The sequence below is a fragment of the Neofelis nebulosa genome, chromosome 7 (assembly GCF_028018385.1).
Source record: "Neofelis nebulosa isolate mNeoNeb1 chromosome 7, mNeoNeb1.pri, whole genome shotgun sequence".
In the NCBI taxonomy this organism is placed as follows: domain Eukaryota; kingdom Metazoa; phylum Chordata; class Mammalia; order Carnivora; family Felidae; genus Neofelis; species Neofelis nebulosa.
Window position 1 is genome coordinate 39,968,234 of NC_080788.1, and position 19,989 is coordinate 39,988,222.

A 19,989-nucleotide genomic window follows, 5' to 3' on the forward strand; every position below is an offset into this window, starting at 1 on the left:
GGTTCTTGGAATTCTCCCAAGATCCAACCATGCCCAAGGCAACATTAAGTCTATACTTGATAAAATTCAGTTATTGATTTTCAATTCACTACCTACGGTTTCCTTCTCTTAAATAATTTTGTGAAAGATTTACTACCAATTTTGAGTAAATGCCTCTTGCTGGGTCTGATGACACTGTTATAAATGAAAATACAAAGACTACCTCCCTAATGTTTTTGGTGATACCTTTTCCAAGAAAAGCATAATTGCATTCCATGTCTAAAATCAAAGCTGAATTCATACAATGATGCCTCCAATTCAGTGTTTACTCTGTAATGCAAGGACCTATGCTCTTACTCATCAGAATCAAATATTCCATGGCTGCATCCAAAGCACTCAAAGGAAAAATGTAATCTGACAACATAAAGAATAGTCCCCCTATAACTGTTTATTAGAATGTGAATATATTCCAAATCAATAACTAAAAAATAAAATAAAGATAAAAATAAATCAAGTTACAGAGCATGCATAAAATACAAAGTAGCGATTTACAAATAGATAATAGTATCTTCATAACCAACCAATACACTAAAATAATAAATGGCTACAGAAGAAAACCAAAAAGACTGACCACAGCAATGCCTTCCGTGTGCCCCACACGTCATAAGCACTGCAAAAGACTGATTAACTATGCAACATAGTAATCTATGCAAGCCCACACACATATATATTTTTGTATTTGGGGGATATTCCACCATCCTGAATAGTATCACTTCAGTTGACACAACTTTCAGAACACTGCAGAGTAAGTGCTTAATATTATCCACAAGAAAGGAAAACTCAGTATTAGTGTGCACATTTCTAAATGGGAAACTAGTTGCTCCATTGATTTCAATAATGTAGTGGGAAAAAGTATTTCAGGTTGGTATAATGCCTAAATACATTCTATTTAAACTCAAGGTACGACATACTAAAAGAATACATGCCTTTAAGTGGTACCACTTGAGCAGAAATTAACTTCTCACTCTATTCCTAGACATACTGAAACCAGAAATTTAACTGGACTGTATTCCATAATATATTGCAAACTCAACATCAGCATTGTTAAAATAATTATCCATGCCTGCTGATAGATATGGTGATAAAACTACGTTGCATTTCATTTACTGGAGGGTTTTAAGACAAAATTAACACTTCACAATCTGATACTAACAGCATTAAACCAGTTATTGCCTGAGCAATAAAAGGCCACATAACCTACTGCTGGGAAAACAGGTAGGCCCAGTGATTTGGGCTGCCTGATCACTGCAGCAGAGGCATCTCAGATGGAACTCCACCAGTCTCTCGAGTTCCCAGCCTGCCAGGCAGCGTTGTTGAACATATGGCTCCATAACCACACTGCTACTGAAACCATAGAACAGTCTTTCATGTTTATTAAGATAATTCTTGTCCAGAAAAAAGTGTCCCCCCTCTCTAATCAACTTTGATGCTTACAAAAATTAAAAAACAAAATTTACTAAACTACTTAACCCTATTAAGGCATTTTAGAAATTGACTTCCAGAATAATGGAAAATTTTCAAGCTCTCAAAATCTTGCTGTGTTTATAGGGCAATTCTTAGATCTGTGGAAATATACACTGCATTGAGAGAAGAGTGTATGAATTATAAGCTGCTCATTATTCGCTGCTCTGTGGCAAAATGATAGCTTATTTCTTCTAAGGTCTTCTTAGTTTGATTTGATCAAGACCAATAGGTCTGAGCTTCAAGCGATCAAGTTCTATTATGTCCTACAGTGACAGGCTTCCATGATGAAAAGTAAACAATAACTGAGGAATCCAAACATTCAGTTTATTAAACTAAGGCTAGTGAAGCCATAGCATGAAAAAAAAGCTGCAGTCATTTGGGACAAGTGGATGATTTTATAAAGCTAAAATCAAAAGACTTAAGACATGAAAAAATTCATAAGTATGAGGAAGTAATAAAACACAAAGTGACCACAAGAATTACAAATATATTTAAATCTCAGACCTGGGAAATGGACTATACACAGCCTTCTAGGGGAGAAGAGAAACGCCTTATATGTTCTGACAGCACTGCACCTTTGGCTTGTTTTCAGTGGTTGGTGGAACATGAATAGGAACCACGTTGTTGCTTGGAGACATGTCATTTTCACGTCTGTCTGACATTTGCTTCTGGGAAACAATGCGGTAGATCTCTGAAAAAAGAAGAAAATCCAGCAATACTCACTGTGAATAGACTCATTAATAGTTGATATAAAAGTAAGTATACAGAGGTAGAAAAGAGATTTGCAGAAAAAGACTGCAAACAAACTTGGCCAAAGAATGTATAAATTTAAGTTTTATTTTCAAATAGCCACTGATTAGAGTCAATCCATTATTTTAACAATTTCTCGAAGAGTAAGAAGAGAAAAACTGGTTTTCCCGTTCACCAGTCAATTAAATAAATCTTGTTTTAAAGAGATTACATAGTTTACGGGCTTAGATGTAAATTAAGCCATGAGAGAAAAAAAAAATAATAAATATTAAACTATGAGAGTATTTTCAGTCTACCCTTATCAAGAAACCCTACATAGCATCACACTGTACCACAGAAAAATAAAAATAAATCTGCACTATGAGACACATTAGTATTTTTCTTGGCTGTGCAGGGAAGAACACAACTTCACCAACATGCCAAAATGCCAAGGACTCTTGGAAAGGAGGGAAAGATGATGTTTATCAGTGTCTCCTGAACTAAAGTTAAATTGTAATGAAGTAATTATTAACAAGCAACTTAAGATCTTATATGACACCCAAACTGTTAAGAAAAAAAAAAAGAAAGAAAGAAAGAAAGAAAGAAAGAAAGAAAGAAAGAAAGAAAAGAAAATCTGTGTCTACCTCTTCCACTAAACATTAAACTCTGTATAGACACTGTGTCTACCTTATTCATTTCTGTATCTCCAGCATATGGTATATAGTAGGGGCTTAACAATTTAATAAGTAACTTTTTGGTCCAATAAATGTTATGAAATTCCTCTACACCAAGTATCTTTATTTAACTCATTTTATTCGGTCATATATTGCACTGCCTAAAAGTATTTTACTCTGACTAAATTATAAATTCCTTACAAACAGAGAATGTATCTTACTTATCTTTATTCTCTCAAGACAAAAACAAAAACCTCAAAAGGTAAGAGAATTCTAAAAATGGGACAAACTGACACGATCTATCTCCTATTATGATGTACTACGAAAGACACAGTGCATTCCTATGAAGGATACCAGTGTATTCCTGCCAAAAATGTTTAAAATGAATTTATCCTGAGAAAACAATTAGATAAATCCAGACTAAGGGACATCCCACAAGTAAACTGGCCAAGAGTCTTCAAAAACTTTGTTGTTATAAAATACTTTAAAAGATGGGGATAAATGTTCTGCATCTGTAGTGTCCAATACAGTAGTCACATATTTAAATAAAATTTGGGGCACATGGGTGGTTCAGTCAGTTAAGCATCCGACTTTGGTTCAGATCATGATCTCATGGTTCATGAATTCGAGCCCCGAGTCTGGCTCTGTGCTGACAGCTAGGAACCTGTAAGCCTGCTTCAGATTCTGTGTCTCCCTCTCTCTCTACCCCACCCCCACTCGTTCTCTCTCTCTCTCTCTCTCTCTCTCTATTTTTTTTTAATTTTTAATTGAATTAAATTTAAAAACCAATTTCTCAGTCCACTAGTCATATTTCAAGTGCTCAATAACAACCTGTGCCCAGTAGCTACTGTATTTAATAATGCCCCAGATAGAAAACAATTCCATCAACGTGCGACCTTTGACCAAAATGACATTTAAAATGTAAAAACCAAATCTATAAAGGACATTATTAGTATACTTGAAGAAACAGGAATATGAACTGCACATAAGCTAACACCATATCTCCCAAGCACAAGGCATTCTACATAGTCACAATACCATATATTATACTTGGCATTTTACATAATCAAAATACCATATACTCAAGGAACTACTCTACATAATCACAGTACCATATATTATATTCAAGAAATTTGTTACTTGAACATATCGTACTGATTATATAGAATGTCTTGTACTTAGAAGATAAAATGCTCCAGTATTTATTTACTTGTAAAGTGCCACAATGTCTACAATATATTTTCCGAAGATTGAGCAAAGAGGAAAAAGAGTATATACACACATGTACAAATAAGCCCAATGTGGTAAAGTGATTCAAGATGAAAGGTTTAAGGTTTTCACTGTATTATTTCTATAATACTTGAATATTTTTAAATTATAAAGTTATAGGGTAAAAAAGAGAAAAGTAGAATTATATTTTCAAAATGCTCCAAGACATGTCAACCAAATAGGAACATCATTTGATTGGATTCTAATTTGAACGGTAAAAAAAAAAAAAAAAAAAATGAAACAGAATATTGTAATATTGTTTGGATAAAGATGATAATAAGACATACTGCCAATTTTTTACTAGTTTTGCTATTTTGAGCTTAAGTCCTAATATTTTAGATATACACATCATGAAATGTTTACAAATGAAATGATATAATATCTGGGATTGGTTTCAAAATAATAAGGGAGGGAAGAGGTGGAAGAAAGACTGGTCATGAACGGATGGCTGTTGGTGGCTACATGGGAATTCATGATACTGTCCTGATTTTGGTATATTGGAAACTTTCCATAACAAAAAGTTAAAGAGGAAGAAATGTGTTAAATGAGTAAGTTCCTCCAAATTAAGAACTAATTTCCCTAAAGATGAAAAACAGCAAGCTGTAGTCAACTGAGTATGTAAACTAGCAAAAATGCTGACAGTTATAATGTACCTTTTCTTACTTTTTTGTGGGGAGGGGAAGGCGCTAAAATTTGTGTTTCAGAAAGTTGACAGTGGTTCAAAGCTGAAGAAGGATCAAGGGAAAAACACTGCAATAAAGAAAGCCTACTGACTAGAATTAAACAAAAAAAACAGGATATGTAGTCTAATTCACTTAGATTCTTTTCATTGCAAAGAGACGGAACTGGAGTGTGTCAAGGGCAAAGGGAAAGACACTCATCCAATCAGGCTAGTGCCTAAGGAATAAAAACAATCATCAACTTACTATAAAACTACACTACTCATTCATTCTTTCTTTGTTTTCTCTTATCCCAAACTGGATGGCTCTTCTTTCTCAAGTGCAAATTATTAAATGGGACCCTCTACAAATTTTAACTTCTTTACAAGTCGTTTGGAAGATTAGAGGAACCACAACAAAAAATCTTTTGCAGGCTCTTACATGAAAAGCAAACACTGTAAGAGAGGACAAGGCAGAGTTCTCAGAGAACAGTAAGTTAAATATTAAAGAGGTCTCATTCCAAAGCAAGCAATTTGAGCAGTACTGTGTAACTGGTCTGCAAGTACTACTGTACAGTTTTGTAAAAATGGATTAGGGCTACATTTGTTCCAGTCACCAAAAAGACATCCACTAATGAAAATGCCAAAGCAATCAATAGGAAAGTGTGGATCAAAACAGTAAAAGAAATGGGCACTAAGATGCTACTCAAGTAATGTATTTAACATCTCCTGTGGCTGGGTGTGTCACTTAAAAGAAACCTTGATAAGAAAATAGGAAGCAGATACCTTCCACCTGGTATCTGATTAGAGGTTAAGTGGAAACAGAAACAGGACTAATAACCTGCTAAACCAGATGCAAACATTTTCCTCTTTCAAGGGCATGTTCTCCTTTAGAACCAAATGTATGTGATACACCAATTCCTGTGCAGTCCCTTTTCAAGATGTCCAAAGGATAGGCAAAGTTAAAAAGAAAAGGAACTATTCTGTGTCGTTCTTGTATTAGGATCTCTCATAGATCTAAATAGAAAGATAAAATATTAATGTAACATAGTTTTAAATACAACCAGGTAAAGTTAAATTAAAAAGACACATGCTTAAAAAAAAAAAAATTAAAAAGACACATGCTTGAGGCGCCTGGGTGGTTCAGTCGGTTGGGTGTCCGACTTTGGCTCAGGTCATGATCTCGTGAGTTCGAGCCCCACATGGGGCTCTGTGCTGACCGCTCAGAGCCTGGAGCCTGCTTGGATTCTGTGTTTCCCTCTCTGCCCCTCCCTTGCTCACACTCTCTCTCTCTCAAAAATAAATAAACATTAAAAAAAAAAAAAAAAAGACACATATTTATTTCTATCCTAATGAAAGTATGGAGCTAGTTGCCAAGTAAACTCTACCGAAGTTAAATGCAATTGTTCCAAATTAGGGAACAAAAAGAGTTAAAGTTCTCTGGGCCATCCAAAAATTGTGAAAATAACAGAAGCTTGAGTTGTTTCACTCACTATAGCCTTGGTCAGAATTTGTTAGGTCGTCTTCAAACCCACTGCTAACCATTTTCTTCAAAGTCAGAAAAGTGCTGATTTGATACAATGATGTATTTAAAAGGTTGCCACATGCCAAGAACAAAGATACTACACCTAATTAAATGATTCTCACTACTTTAACCATCTTTAATTAAAAAGATGACTTGGAGTTACTAATTACTTGGAGAAACCTTGCAGTTATCACTTTAACCAAGTGATCAGAGTTAACATTACCAGTAATAAATACAACAAACCAATATCATGACCTTCTGATGGATGCACTAAGAGCACTTTTGTGGTGTTCCTGCTGGAAGTGCATAATCTGAATTCAATTATGAGTGAACATGAGACAAACCCAAAATGAGGGACACTACAAAATAAATGGCCTGTACCCTTCAAAAAAATGTCAATAAACAAAAGAAGACTAAGGATCTTTTCCTGATTAGAGGAGATGAAAGAGCTAGGACAGCTGAATGCAATGCATGATGTGATCCCAGAATTTCTTGTGCTAACAATTGGAAAAATCTGCATAAGGTCTGCAGTTAAACACTGATGTGGATTACTACCTACCTCTCTGATTTTTTACAAGTGCACTATGGTTATGAGAGAGAACATTCTTGTCTTTAAGAAATACACACTGATACAAGAAAAAAAAATGCATACAGCAAGAGAAAGAAAAAAGAATAAAGCAGATATGATAAAATACCAACATTTGGGAAACATGGGTGAAGGGTACTCGCAAATTCTTTGCACTATTACTGCAACTCTTCAGTCTGAAATTATCAAATTCCAAGTTGAAAGAAAAAATAAGAGTATGGAAAATATAAATTAAAAACATCCCTTAATAAACTTGAGGATGAAGGAAGAAAACTGCACTGCAATGCAAAGGCTAGGCAATCCATCAGGTTCACTCAAGTACTAGCTAACTACCTCTAAAAAATTCTATCAGTAAAATTGTCATGGAGTTACTGTCGTCTGTGGATGTCAAAAATGCCATGAGTTTATTCTAAACAAGCAACACAATTAACTCTGGAGTATTAATGTAGATAAGTTTTCCAACATACAATTAATTTTTCACCTTAAAAATGAAAAAAAACTATTTTTTTCTTCCAGCAACATCAAAATACAATGTAAATGTTCCCTTAATGCTGTTAACATTCAAGGCAGAATTAAACCTAAGGAGATTACCGTGGTGTTTCCTGTTGCTTTTTTTCCCCCCTCCCTGTCTTCTCTTATTAATACTCCTACTGGTATAAAGCGAAGAAAAGTTTAGAACAAACATCCTAACACATGCAAAACAAGAGATGTCTGCTGCCATATGCAGTGACCTCCGATCCCACAGATTAATACTTAAGATTTATGGAGGAAGCTGAGAAAATAGTGAATAGAGAGAGAAAAAATGGTAGTAAGTGAAAGTCTTGTTCAAGCAATAAGAAATGTTAAATCTAGAGTGAACTTTAAGAAAAATAGCCATAGGTCCTTCATCTTTAAGGACAAAACAGTTCAATTTTAAGTATATATCATACTTACTGATCACTTAGCTCATGTTTGAGTGGATCATTAAATTAAACGTTGCAAAATGACACATAAAATAGTGAACTGAAGATGGTCTCATTTTCACTTAGTATCAGAATAGGCTAGAAACTGAGATCAGAATGGGCTAGAATGCAGAGATGTGATGGGACATAAAAACTATTTCAACAAGGACTAAAAAAAGTGAGGTTTTCAGAGGCCTTAAGAGACTCACAGACCCTCAAAATGATTTAACTCACTCATTATTTAAGACACTGTGAATCTGAGGACCAGGGAGGTCCAGTGACTAGTTCAGCGACTAGTTACACAGGGAGTGGGAACAAAGTGATAAAAAGTAAAAACCTATAACTCCTGGGTCTAAATTTAGTACTCTACACATTGATTTAATAGAATCCACACAAGCGGTTGTAAGGAAAAGTGGGATTTGCAGACACACTGCATATTTAATCAATTCTTCCTTGCTTCTAACAGTCTGTAATGAAACTTGACACAAAGAAGATTCTAAAGGAAAGCTACTGTGGTCCAAAGACTATTTATCCAACCTTAGCACCAGTTCTGTTAGTTACTATTTTTCTGATAACAGGGAAGAATTCTAATAAGATAGGTATGTAAATTACCAATATCTAGTTTATTTCTAATTAAGTTTATTTTCATGCTTTAACTGCTATTAGCTACTAATTCATCAAATGTCCACTCTGTACCAGGGATAGCTAAGTATTTTAACATGTATGAAGTCATGTACTCATTTTTGGAGTCTACAGATGTCTCAAGTGACAGTGTCTTCTCTGTGGGTTATAGAGACAAAAACCTTTAAGTCACAACATAACAGCCAAGTCAAATCATATCACAAGGTATTTATTTATAAATATAAGCCCTCTCTCAAAAAAACAAAACAAAAACAAAATTCCCCAAAATTTAAGGCCTAGAAATGATTAAGTAACCTGCCTAAGCTTACAGAGCCATTGGTAAGTGAAGGAGCCAGGACTAAAACCCAAGTAAGGCTTCCAAGTCCATGCTCTTAAATTCTTGGGTTTATTCCCTACATATTTCCAATATAAAATAAGACATTTACAAGTTAAAATCTGTGAATCCCGGGGAGCCTGGGTAGCTCAATCAGTCAAGCACCTGACTTCAGCTCAGGTCATGATCTCAAGGTTTATGAGATCAAGCCCCACGTCGGGCTCTGTGCTGACAGCTCAGAGCCTGGAGCCTGCTTCAGACTCTGTGTCTCCCTCTCTCTCTGCCCCTCCCCCGCTTGCAGGCAGCTGCATGCCTGCTTTCTCTCTCTCAACAAAAATTTGAAAAAATAATAATGTTAATATATAATTTTAAAGTACTTTAAAACAACCAAAATACTTACTACAGGATTAAGATTAAACTTGCTGATAAATTTGGTCATTCTAATAAAGTCAGAGTAAATGTAAGTCAACACAAATACAATGCCTTCTTGAAATCCCTAAGGTTGATCTGTCTGCACATCTACATTCTAGAACAGCATGAACTTTGTTCTTTTCCCACTATGTATTTAAACTTTTCCATATGCAGTCACTTGCTGATTTTCTCCACAAGGTGACACCTTGCTTCTTCTACAACAGGAGAATTTTACTGTTTTTTCATCTAAATTTTTAAGAATGTATTTTTCCCAGGGCACCTAGGTGGATCAGTCGGTTAAGCATCTGACTTTGGCTCAGGTCACAATCTCGTGGTTTGTGGGTTCGGGCCCTGCGTCAGGCTCTGTGCTGACAGCTCAGAGCCTGGAGCCTGCTTCAATTCTGTGTCTCCTTCTCTCTCTGCCCCTCCCCTGCTCACGCTCAGTGTCTCTCTCTCTCTCCCAAAAATAAATAAGTATGTAAAAAATGTTAAAAAAAAAAAAAAGTATAGTTTTCCCTAGCTGCTTCTGTAACATATCAGAACCAAGCAAGATTTTCTTTACTGAATTTCAAAGGGCATTTATAGCTTTCCATAGCCAAGATTTCAGGTTATTTATTCATTGATTTATTTGACAGAGAGAGAGAGTGAGAGTGAGCATGCACATGCCCGTGTGCACAGGAACATGTGCATATGAGTGGGGGAGGGGCAGAGAAAGAGGCAGAGAGAGAGAATCCCAAGCAGACTCCTCACTGTCAGTGCTGAGTCTGACTCAGGGCTCAAACTCAAGAACCGTAAGATCATGACCTGAGCCGAAATCAAAGAGTCCAACCTTTAACTGACTGAACCACCCAGGTGCCCCTCCACAGCCATGATTTCAATATTCATCTTATGAAAATTTAAGGATTACTTTAACCGTTACTTTGTGCTTGTGACCACAAAGTACAGAATATCTGGAATGAAGTAATAACAGAAGTGAACAAATTATTTTCAAAGTACTTTTCCCAATATAAACCAAATGAATTAGGATTAAAGCTCAGCAAGCAAGGGTTAACTAATTTTGTACTCTAAACAGTTCTTGCTATAGCAGCTCTTAAATGAGTCATTCTTAGATAGTGTGATATATAGTTTTCTAATTTGTTTACATTCATAAAACTTCCAATTCCCACTAGCGTACTGTAAAAATTCAAGTCTTACCTGTCAGAATTGTCTGAAAAGCAGCTTCTACATTTGTAGAGTCTAGAGCAGAAGTCTCAATGAATGACAAACCATTCTTTTCTGGGGGGCGGGGGGGGGGGCAAGGAGTGGGGAGAGAGAAAAACTTCAGTCTTGTCAAATTTTACACAAGAGATGTAATACATTCAAACTTCAAAAAGAAAATAATAAAATTTTGTAAAACCCAAGACCTCCCCAACCCCTTAAGTCGTAAGGACACCATTCTACTTTACTTTAGCAGATTAAAATAACAGTGAGAAATTTTCACTGGCTCCTTAATTAAAATAAATACTTGTTACATCTATCTACTACCAATGAATGGCAATGAGTGACACTACTCAAAAGGTAGTAAACTTATCAAATACTCCATTATTTCCATCCCTTACTGTCCTTCTCCCCATCAACCACATAATTATGATATAAACATGGATAGGTATGTATTTATTCACTTAAAATTCTGCAACTATATTATTTGAAATAAAGCTTCTTGCCCGGAAAACTGAAAAACTATTACAAAAACCTTTATTCACAGCATAATCACTGGGAAACAGTCACAACCTTCACTAGCCAAGAGTGAATAATGCTGCCTTCCGACAGGCTGTCCCTACTGGAACAGAAGAAACAAGCAGATCCTCCACTAAAGCCAGAAAAGTTATAACTCCTACTAAACAGCCGCATTCTCTATCGGTCCTTGACCTCCCTGGGCCACTACTTTTCACACCCATATAGAGCAGCTTTGGTAAAACACAGACATAATAGAAAAAAAAAACAAGAAGCATAAAATAAACTGACAGGTATCATCTATTCCTTCCAGGGTCAGGAAAAAAAATCGGATTTATATTCAACTTTTGGCAGCAAAACTCAAAATACAATGTTTTAATGACTCAAGGTTAAGCAAAAGAGTCATACAGTCATCATTAACTTTCAGAACAACAATCCTTGCTGAGCACTGATGTTTGCTTTCCTGAAACTATTGTAAGCAATTACCCACACTGGAAAAGTTTCAAAACTGCAAGACATAACAGTAAGAAATACAGAATCACTATAATATCGTGAAATTCATATCACTAACCTGCAAAAGCTCTTGCTTCATCTGTAGGTACTGCCCTGAGATGACGCAAATCACTCTTATTGCCCACAAGCATGATAACAATGTTACTATCAGCATGATCTCTCAGTTCTTTCAGCCATCGTTCTACATTTTCATATGTGAGATGTTTAGCAATGTCATAAACCAATAAGGCACCTACAGCTCCACGATAGTATCTGAAAACAAAAACATGTATTTAACTATTAGAAAAAAACCGCAAGACGGAAGGGAACACCGTGAAGAACTAAATTTGTGGATTATTTATTTTTAAAAGGACATTTATAAATAAATTTCAAAATCCTTATACTAGAATTCTTAAAAGAAGAAAACAAAACAAAACAAAAAAAAAACCAGTTATCTTTTCCAATACCAAAAGTCAGCTAATTCAGTCTATTTCTCAGAACTTAAAAACGATGAGACTTACGCTGATGTTATAGCTCGGTATCGCTCTTGCCCTGCCGTGTCCCATATCTGTGCCTTGATTGTTTTCCCATCAACCTGGATGCTTCTTGTTGCAAACTCTACTCCAATGGTGCTCTTGCTTTCGAGATTAAACTCATTTCGAGTAAATCGAGACAAGAGATTACTCTTTCCAACACCAGAATCTCCAATAAGGACAACTGATTAAAAAGACAAAGAACTTAGTGTCAGATAAATGAGGCAGACATATTCAAAATAACACCATGCTTTAAAGCAAAAAAGAGCATCAGATATTTTAAAACGAATGGGGGCGGGGGAGAGGGCAAAAGCCCATATTCCTGACCTGTTACCAATCAATAAAACCAATTTATTCTTTTTAACCTATTTCTACCTACATAATAACTTGGACACATCATCTGCTTAGCACAGATACAGTATCCTGCCTTACACATGCAATTTTTAATCATAAGTCTGCTAGGCATTGATTAATTACCATCAATGTGATACCAACCTTACTATTATAGGAGGTAGTAACTTGGAAGATAAATCCTACACCAAATAAACAATTTGTGATATTAAAGTGTATCATACAGGAAAGCAACAAAGGATGTTAGTAGAAAGGAGGGAAAGAATGAAAGTGTTCTAATTTCATCAAAGACTAGGTGTGATCTCAGGACTCACACCCAGGCAAAATGAAACACATTTACCATATGAGGCATGAGGTTTATATACTCTGCCACCCAGATTACAGAAACTACAAAGAATCTTTCATAGCTGCATTTATCACATGGGCCAGAAGCTAGAGACCCCTACAAATACAGACACTCCAATTAAGTTTAACAGGGGCCCTAGGAAGCTAAGAATTCTTGACTTCCTCTGAGTAAAAGCCAAAGCAATGGGGGCACACACTTACTCTTATGACTTAAGAATTTTTTAAAAACAAGTTTGGTTTAGATGAATTTATTTCCTATGATCACTAAAGGAGACAGTTTATTTACTAACTAAATATATGGAGATTTTTTTTTTCACCCAAGGCAATGTTATACTTAAGAATTTCATAAAAAGGGGGCACCTGAGTGGCTCAGTCAGTTAAGTGTCTGACTCTTGATTCAGCTTAGGCCATGATCTTATGGTTCGAGAGTTTGAGCCCTGCATCTGGCTCTGCGCTAACAGCGCAGAGCCTGCTTGAGATTCTGTCTCCCCCTCTCTCTCTCTGCCCCTCCCCTCCTCCTGCTCTCTCACTCTCTCAAAATAAATAAATAAACTTACAAAAAAATTTTTTTTCGTAAATAATAAAACAGGCAGTTAACCTGTTTTAAAGCATTTAAGAACAAAACACATTCACAGGTTTACAGAACATGAACTGAAAATTTTTACAAAGGAAAAAAACGTTATCAGCATTTCAGAAAAAATACTTATTTCTACTGTTGACTAGTAATGCTTCTTCTTATTAGGTAACTGATTTAGTCACCAGGACTAGAAAATCAAACATGAGAGAATAATACCAAGGAATAAGACCATATCTTCCTAAAGAGACTGAGATTGGGGGGCAGAGGAGTAGAGAGAGGGAGGTAAAAACTGTGAGAACTCACTGCACTCTGGTCAGAGGGCAAAGAGAGTCTATTACGCATTCCTTCCTTGCCACAAGAAGGGCTATACGCTGGCCTCTAGACAGTCTTGGATGGAGTACATTATCAAATGCATATCTTTCTGACTTCCTCTATTAGCTGATTCAGCAAGAAATCATGCAGGTGGTAATAACTCCATGCAGTACAACCTGTAATTTCTAGCTATATAGTCAATTAGAGATGTCAAAGGTATTGTGACAAACACAGATATTATAGCAAACGCTCTAATTTCTAACACCAGGAAAGATGTTAAGGTCATGAACGTAACATATAAAAACAATGCACTTCCAGTTTTATAGGATGGCTGGTTATGTTAGTTTCCAAGGTGCACCTTTCTGGAGATGAGGTCAAATCCAGTTTCAGCGATGTACTCTACCCTATTAATTGGATACACTCAGTGTTGCCTCTTAGGGCAAGAGACCTAATGTTCTGCTGAGGAAACTCTTTCAATCATTTCTGGCCCCACACTAGCACAGAGGTGTAAAAGCCTCACTTGAGGTGGGAAGAAGGAAGAAGGGAAAAACCAAAAAGTTAAAACATTTCTACTTTATAGACACTCAGATGTCAATCAGTAATTCAGGAGCCAGCTTAAAACCAAAGAGCAAGACATCTAGCATAACAAAACTAGACAAAAGCATGACAAAGCCTTCGGAAAATTAAATACATAACTCACTCAAAGAACACCTTCTCCCTCCCACAAAACCTCTAGAACTTTCAAATTTTGGTTTCTTCCCTTTTGACCGCCATGTTAACTAATGATTATACTCATTATCTCCCCACCTCAGCATAAAGACAGTGAAGGCATTTTGCCCCTCAATGTAACCAATTCATTTTAACATTATAAAAAATTGCACTCTTATCTAAAAATAATTCAAGACTCATGAAGAATGCTTTATACAGTATAAAATAATTACCTCTGCTAGACACGGACAGAGTTGCCAGATTTAAAAGACTAACAACTTGTTAAAGGATTATATCTTGAATGACACCAGAAGATATTGGTTCTGTAATAACAGCACTGCCAAGAAGTGCTGAGATGACAAAATAAGGAAAGCTGGTTCTATTCAGTTACCAAATGAAAAATCAAACCAAGAAGGGTTACATATAAGGTCACTAAAAAAATAAACAAACCAGAATGGATTACATTACCTGAACAACCTAAGAGAATTTACAGGCTATGACTGAAAAAATAAACCAAAAATAAGTAAATTAATTAATTCATGGACTCAGTTTCTAATCAAAATAGCTTCTCTCATTAGGATGACAATATTTAATTGCTTTTTAAAAATGTGAACTATATGATCACATCCTATAGTTCAAAGAAAGGAATCTGCAGTGACTTTCCTGTTTTCCTTAACTAGTACCTTAGGTAAAAGTATGTATGTGTGTATAATAATATAAACATAAATAACAGCATCTGTATATTAGAGACCTGTAACATTTCTTTTTTTTTTTTTATAATTTTTTTTTAACGTTTATTTATTTTTGAGACAGAGAGAGACAGAGCATGAACGGGGGAGGGTCAGAGAGAGGGAGACACAGAATCTGAAACAGGCTCCAGGCTCTGAGCTGTCAGCCCAGAGCCCGACGCGGGGCTTGAACTCACTGACTGCGAGATCATGACCTGAGCTGAAGTCGGCCGCTTAACCGACTGAGCCACCCAGGTGCCCCAAGACCTGTAACATTTCTAAAATAACCTAGTGATATTTATTACCACTTGGTCAACCTCACCTGCTGAATTTTAAGTATCATTATAATACCTAATATTAAATTTGGTTCATAATATATCAAATATTAGGCTAAATGCCATAAAAGCAGAATATACATATTAATTATCCATTATTTAATAAAAAGTTCCACCTCTTCAACCACATTTAGTTTTACACACTCTTGCAAACTAATGTACTAGACTAAGATTTAATTAGAAAAATCAAACACAGTGCATCAGATCTAAATGTTATCATCTAAAATGATCAACTGATAATTTTCATTCTGATTTTTATAAATAAACTTGGGAGACTTTTCTACTCTTTCAGCTATATTCATGGTCCTACTTCACTGAAAGAGTCTTGAAAATAAAATGCATTCAATAAGTCAATAAGGCTTTAGTCTAGACAAGTTTTTCCAGATTCAGCAGATTGTGAGTTGCTCAACCAAAAGTTGTGAAAGAAAAACTACCAAGATGCAAGACAGCAAAGTTCCTATGATCTTTTCCACTGAAAATCAGCTGATGGTTAATTACTATTGACCTTCAACTCGATTGAAAAGAAAATGATGTATCTAAATATTTGCAAAAAATGTGACTTTGAATTTGGTGTCTTCAACACCAATAGGAACCATGATTGATGCTCACTTATGTGTCCCACAGGCCATAACCACATTGTATATAAATACCTGTACAATTAAATAAAGCTTTTAAAGTAAAATGTCAAGTTTTAAACAGTAAAATAACCCCCCCCACACTTTGGGTCAATGAGACCCAAGTCTCATTGTTGAACTTAACTAATGTTCAAGAACGAATACGTAACATAGAGTAACTGCCCTGCTCTCCCCACTTTACATTCCCATTTGGACCACTACATCGTTTACTAATCAAAATATCCCTTCATTTTCAATTGGTCAGAGTTATGAACTTCTATTTCCCTCAAATATTAAGTGTGCTATGTATGCGATCTTCCAAGTGGAGAGCTGTAGCTCATCTTGTTGAATAATCTCTGTAGAATGATACCATTTTAAAGTGATATTGTTGCTTTGCTTTAAAATATAATTGTATAAATTAAAAAAATTGGCCAAATAATCAGCACTAAAGTTTTTTTTTTTAATGACTCATATCCTGTAAGAGCTTTAAAAAAAAGTGGAAATTCTTCTCAGCAAAATTTTTAAACACCCTATCTTAAACAGCAAAATGTACAAAACGTACAACAAAATGAAAACATAACCCATGGAAACATAAAATACTTAAAAAAAAAAAAAAAAGGAACTTTTAAAGAGAGAGACAAACAGGGGAGAGGGACAGAGGGAGAGAATCTTAAGCAGGCTCCGCACTGAGCGTGGAACCTTGAAGCGGGACCCAGTCCCACAACTCTGGGATCATGACCTGTGCCAAAATCAAGAGTTGGACACTCAACCAACTGGGCCATGCAGGCACCTCAAATTCCTACTTTTCAGTTTCTTTAGTAATACTTAAATGCTCTTATAAAGAGTTAAGGTTCAAAAAGCTGACAAGAACCACAGTAACTTTCTTCACATTATTATCACTTACTGAGTCCTCATAACCAGTCTCATTGAATTCTGGAAGGAGTCCTGAGAGGTAGGTATTATTTCCTTTTTATAGAGGAGGGAACTGATGTTCAAAGGTCACAAAGCAAATTTAGGACCTGAATCAGAATTTGAATCCAGGCCTGTAAGCCCTATACTCTCAATCACTGTTAACAAGAATGGTCTAATCTCAAAATTAAGTTAAAATCTCTTAAACCAATCCAGGATACTTAATATTCTTAGTGAAAAAAAAAAAAATGGCTTCTATAAACAACACTCAAGCTCCAAACCAAACAGGAGAAATACTGTGTTGTTAGTCTATCTTGTTCTAAATTCATCACTTTAAAGGTACCTAGCTGCCTACCACCTTGTACCTTAAGAAATAAACCTGATAATGACTAAACACTAGTCGCTAAGGTCTCACCTACCTAAGTAATTTCACTTGACCTCAGATGCCTTCAGCTAACAGTATGCTAACATTTCCTTTTTGTATTTGTAAAATGCATTAAGTGCTCTCTTCTCCGTTAATGACTTTCCCACCATGGGGCAGTGAGGGTGAACACTGAATGTAGTCACCCTATATAACAGAATATTCTGGCCCAGGAGTTAGCAGTGATAAGATTTGCAAAGTATTGGTAAAGCAAAGAAAGGTTTCCGGTTCCCTTTAGTCAATCATTCTTAGCACCCAATGGCAAGGTCAGAAACAATCACCATGCTTAACACTCTTTTTAAACTCCACCCTCCACTGTAAAGCTTTAATAGCAATGGCTTCTTCCTCCCTGGTAATGATCTTTGTTCAGCATACTACTTGATGGCTGCCCTAATTCAGAGGCAGAGAAAGAGCATCTGAGTGGGAATGCATTCAATGAACAAAAATTAAGCATTTACAGTTGTGTTTCTCATTGAAAACCGTACCCTTTAGTTTTGTTGATTAAAAAAAACCAACAAACTACTGGGATTCTTTCTGGACTAACCAATAAGCAATTCTTTCCATCCACTCCCACCCTCCAATATGTTTTGTCCAAGGGCACTACATGTTTCCCTATCTTGTATTACATACTTAATTTCACCAAAGAGCACACAACTTCCCCCTAGTCCCCACCTTTTGGGAAAGGTATGTGGCCAACTAAGACTCTTCCCTTCCTGTTCTAAAAACACCAAAAGGTTGGATCCTCCCAGTGTTGCAGCAGGAAGCAACCAGTCCATAGTGATAAAGCAAGCTAGTATTTGTGCAGCGCACAACCTTTCCTGCTCAGGAACTGGGCCTTCAGGTCTGGCAAGGATAACAGCCACCACCCATCCGCAACCCCTTCTCGCTAGCAGACTCTAGAGTTATCCCGGGCTGGCTGCCGCTGGGTAGGGAGGGTAGGAGGAAAAAAGCCTAGATGGGAAGTCACAACAGTCTGCCGGGTCACTGCGACAAGTGCGCGCGTGGGTGATGGACAATCCCTCTTGCCCTACCCCCCACCCTCGGGGTCGCACAGGAGACGTCGGAGAGCTCTAGATTATTTGGGGAGGAAAGGCAGAGAAAGAGCTACCGATCCCGGGGGCAGCGCGAGAAGGTTACTGACCACGAGACCTGTGGGGCGGGTGGGGGTGGGGGCCCCTGGCCCGTTCAGATTTTAACGAGGGCCTGGCCCAGGGATGGTAGAAAACTGCTCAGAGAGGCTTCTGTCCGAGGGGAGGGGCTGAGAGGAGACGTAGAGGAGAGGCTCGCTCGAGGGGAAAAGGGGGGCAGATTAGAAAAAGAGCTGTAGTGGGAGTCTGCGCCGAAAGAAAGGTGAGCGAGGGGAAGGGCCGGTCAGACGGGCTCGGGAAAGGAGCGAGCCGAGAAGGGTGTATACTGAGCGGGAGGGGCGCCAAACCCGAAAAGATAGATGGTGGGAGGGGCGGCCCCCTTCAAGGGGCCACCGAACCGGGGAAAGGAAGACGATTGGGGAGAAAGCTGCCTGCCACGAGAAGGACACAGGGTGAGGGGCGCTGAGGATAGTGAAGGCCTAAGGGGAGGTCGCTAAGAGACCGGCGTGTGGGGAGGGCTCCCCGTCTGAGGGGAGAAGGACTGAGTTGGGAGACCGCAGAACAAATCGCACAGAGAGGAAGGGCTGAGGAAGGCCGATTTCAGGGCAGGGGCAGCCCGCACGCGGGTCCCCCGGGAATGTCTCGGGCCCCCGAACGGGGGACTCGGTGAAGAGAGTGGGAGAGCCCATGGCCTCACCTTTGAAGAGATAGTCGTACTCGTCGTCGCGGGTGCCCATGGCGCGGCCGAGGAGCGAAGGGGCGGGAGCAGCAGTGGTATCGGTGGGACCAGGGGGCGTCGCTGCAGGGGTAACCCGAACGCCGAGCTTCAGCTGCCGGACAGGGTAAAGAACCCCTCCCTGCCGCTACGCCACTTCCGGCAGGCCCCAGCCCCTAAGGGGAAGTACTTCCGGGAGGTGGCGCTCCGCCCCTGTGCCCAGGAAGGGCGGTTTGCGGGAGCTTTGCGTCCGTCTTCAAATTCTGCCCCCTCCAAGACGCTTAGTGGGGAAACTGAGCTCTGGACTCCCAGCTCCTAGCGGCAGCTTGTCACCCTTTTAATGGCCTCTCCCTCATTCCTCGCGCCGCCATGCGGGGAAGCGGGGTGTTGGGAAGAGATTTAGCCCCGCTTGTTCGTGGTAGGTTTGTAGATGGGGGCGGGGTTGTGTAGGAATTAGAGAGCCCAAGGCGGCCCTTCTACTGTGGCGGTTCCATGGTGTAATGGTTAGCACTCTGGACTCTGAATCCAGCGATCCGAGTTCAAATCTCGGTGGAACCTGCGCTGTGCTGCTTTTTTCCTGACCACGTTTTTACTTCCATTTACCTATTCACCAACTGGTTGTTTTATAATTGCGGTATATATGGCCTTGAACTATTGAACTGTGGAACCTGCGCTGTGCTGCTTTTTTCCTGACCACGTTTTTACTTCATTTACCTATTCACCAACTGGTTGTTTTATAATTGCGGTATATATGGCCTTGAACTATTGAACTAAGTAGGGAAAGAATTTCTCTAAACATAATCTTTGCCTACGGGAGTTCACAAATTTCCCCCCTTCGTTTCTGTAGTCACTGTCACCTGCGTGTCTCCTAAGGAGACTGTTCACTTCGCCTTCTTT

At 38.0% G+C, this 19,989-nt stretch overlaps 1 protein-coding gene and 1 non-coding gene across 3 annotated transcripts; one reads left to right on the forward strand and one right to left on the reverse strand.

Moving 5' to 3' along the window:
• Positions 1 to 407: 407 nt before the first annotated feature.
• Positions 408 to 19,253, reverse strand: RAB11A (RAB11A, member RAS oncogene family). Of its 2 annotated transcripts, none has more exons than XM_058737323.1 (5): positions 19,075 to 19,253; positions 11,978 to 12,173; positions 11,536 to 11,729; positions 10,446 to 10,526; positions 408 to 2,194 (listed from the first exon to the last, which is right to left on the reverse strand). In XM_058737323.1, the coding sequence occupies exons 1-5, from the start codon at positions 19,112 to 19,114 to the stop codon at positions 2,055 to 2,057; spliced, it is 651 nt and encodes a 216-aa protein (XP_058593306.1). In that variant the 5' UTR covers positions 19,115 to 19,253; the 3' UTR covers positions 408 to 2,054. The 2 variants fall into 2 exon arrangements, with proteins under 2 accessions (XP_058593306.1, XP_058593307.1); XM_058737324.1 differs by lacking the exon at positions 408 to 2,194 and adding an exon at positions 7,101 to 7,120 and having other exon boundaries at positions 19,075 to 19,252.
• A 325-nt stretch (positions 19,254 to 19,578) lies between these two features.
• On the forward strand, positions 19,579 to 19,650 carry TRNAQ-CUG (transfer RNA glutamine (anticodon CUG)). The gene has a single exon. It is a non-coding gene; the product is annotated as a tRNA-Gln (tRNA).
• Positions 19,651 to 19,989: the final 339 nt, after the last annotated feature.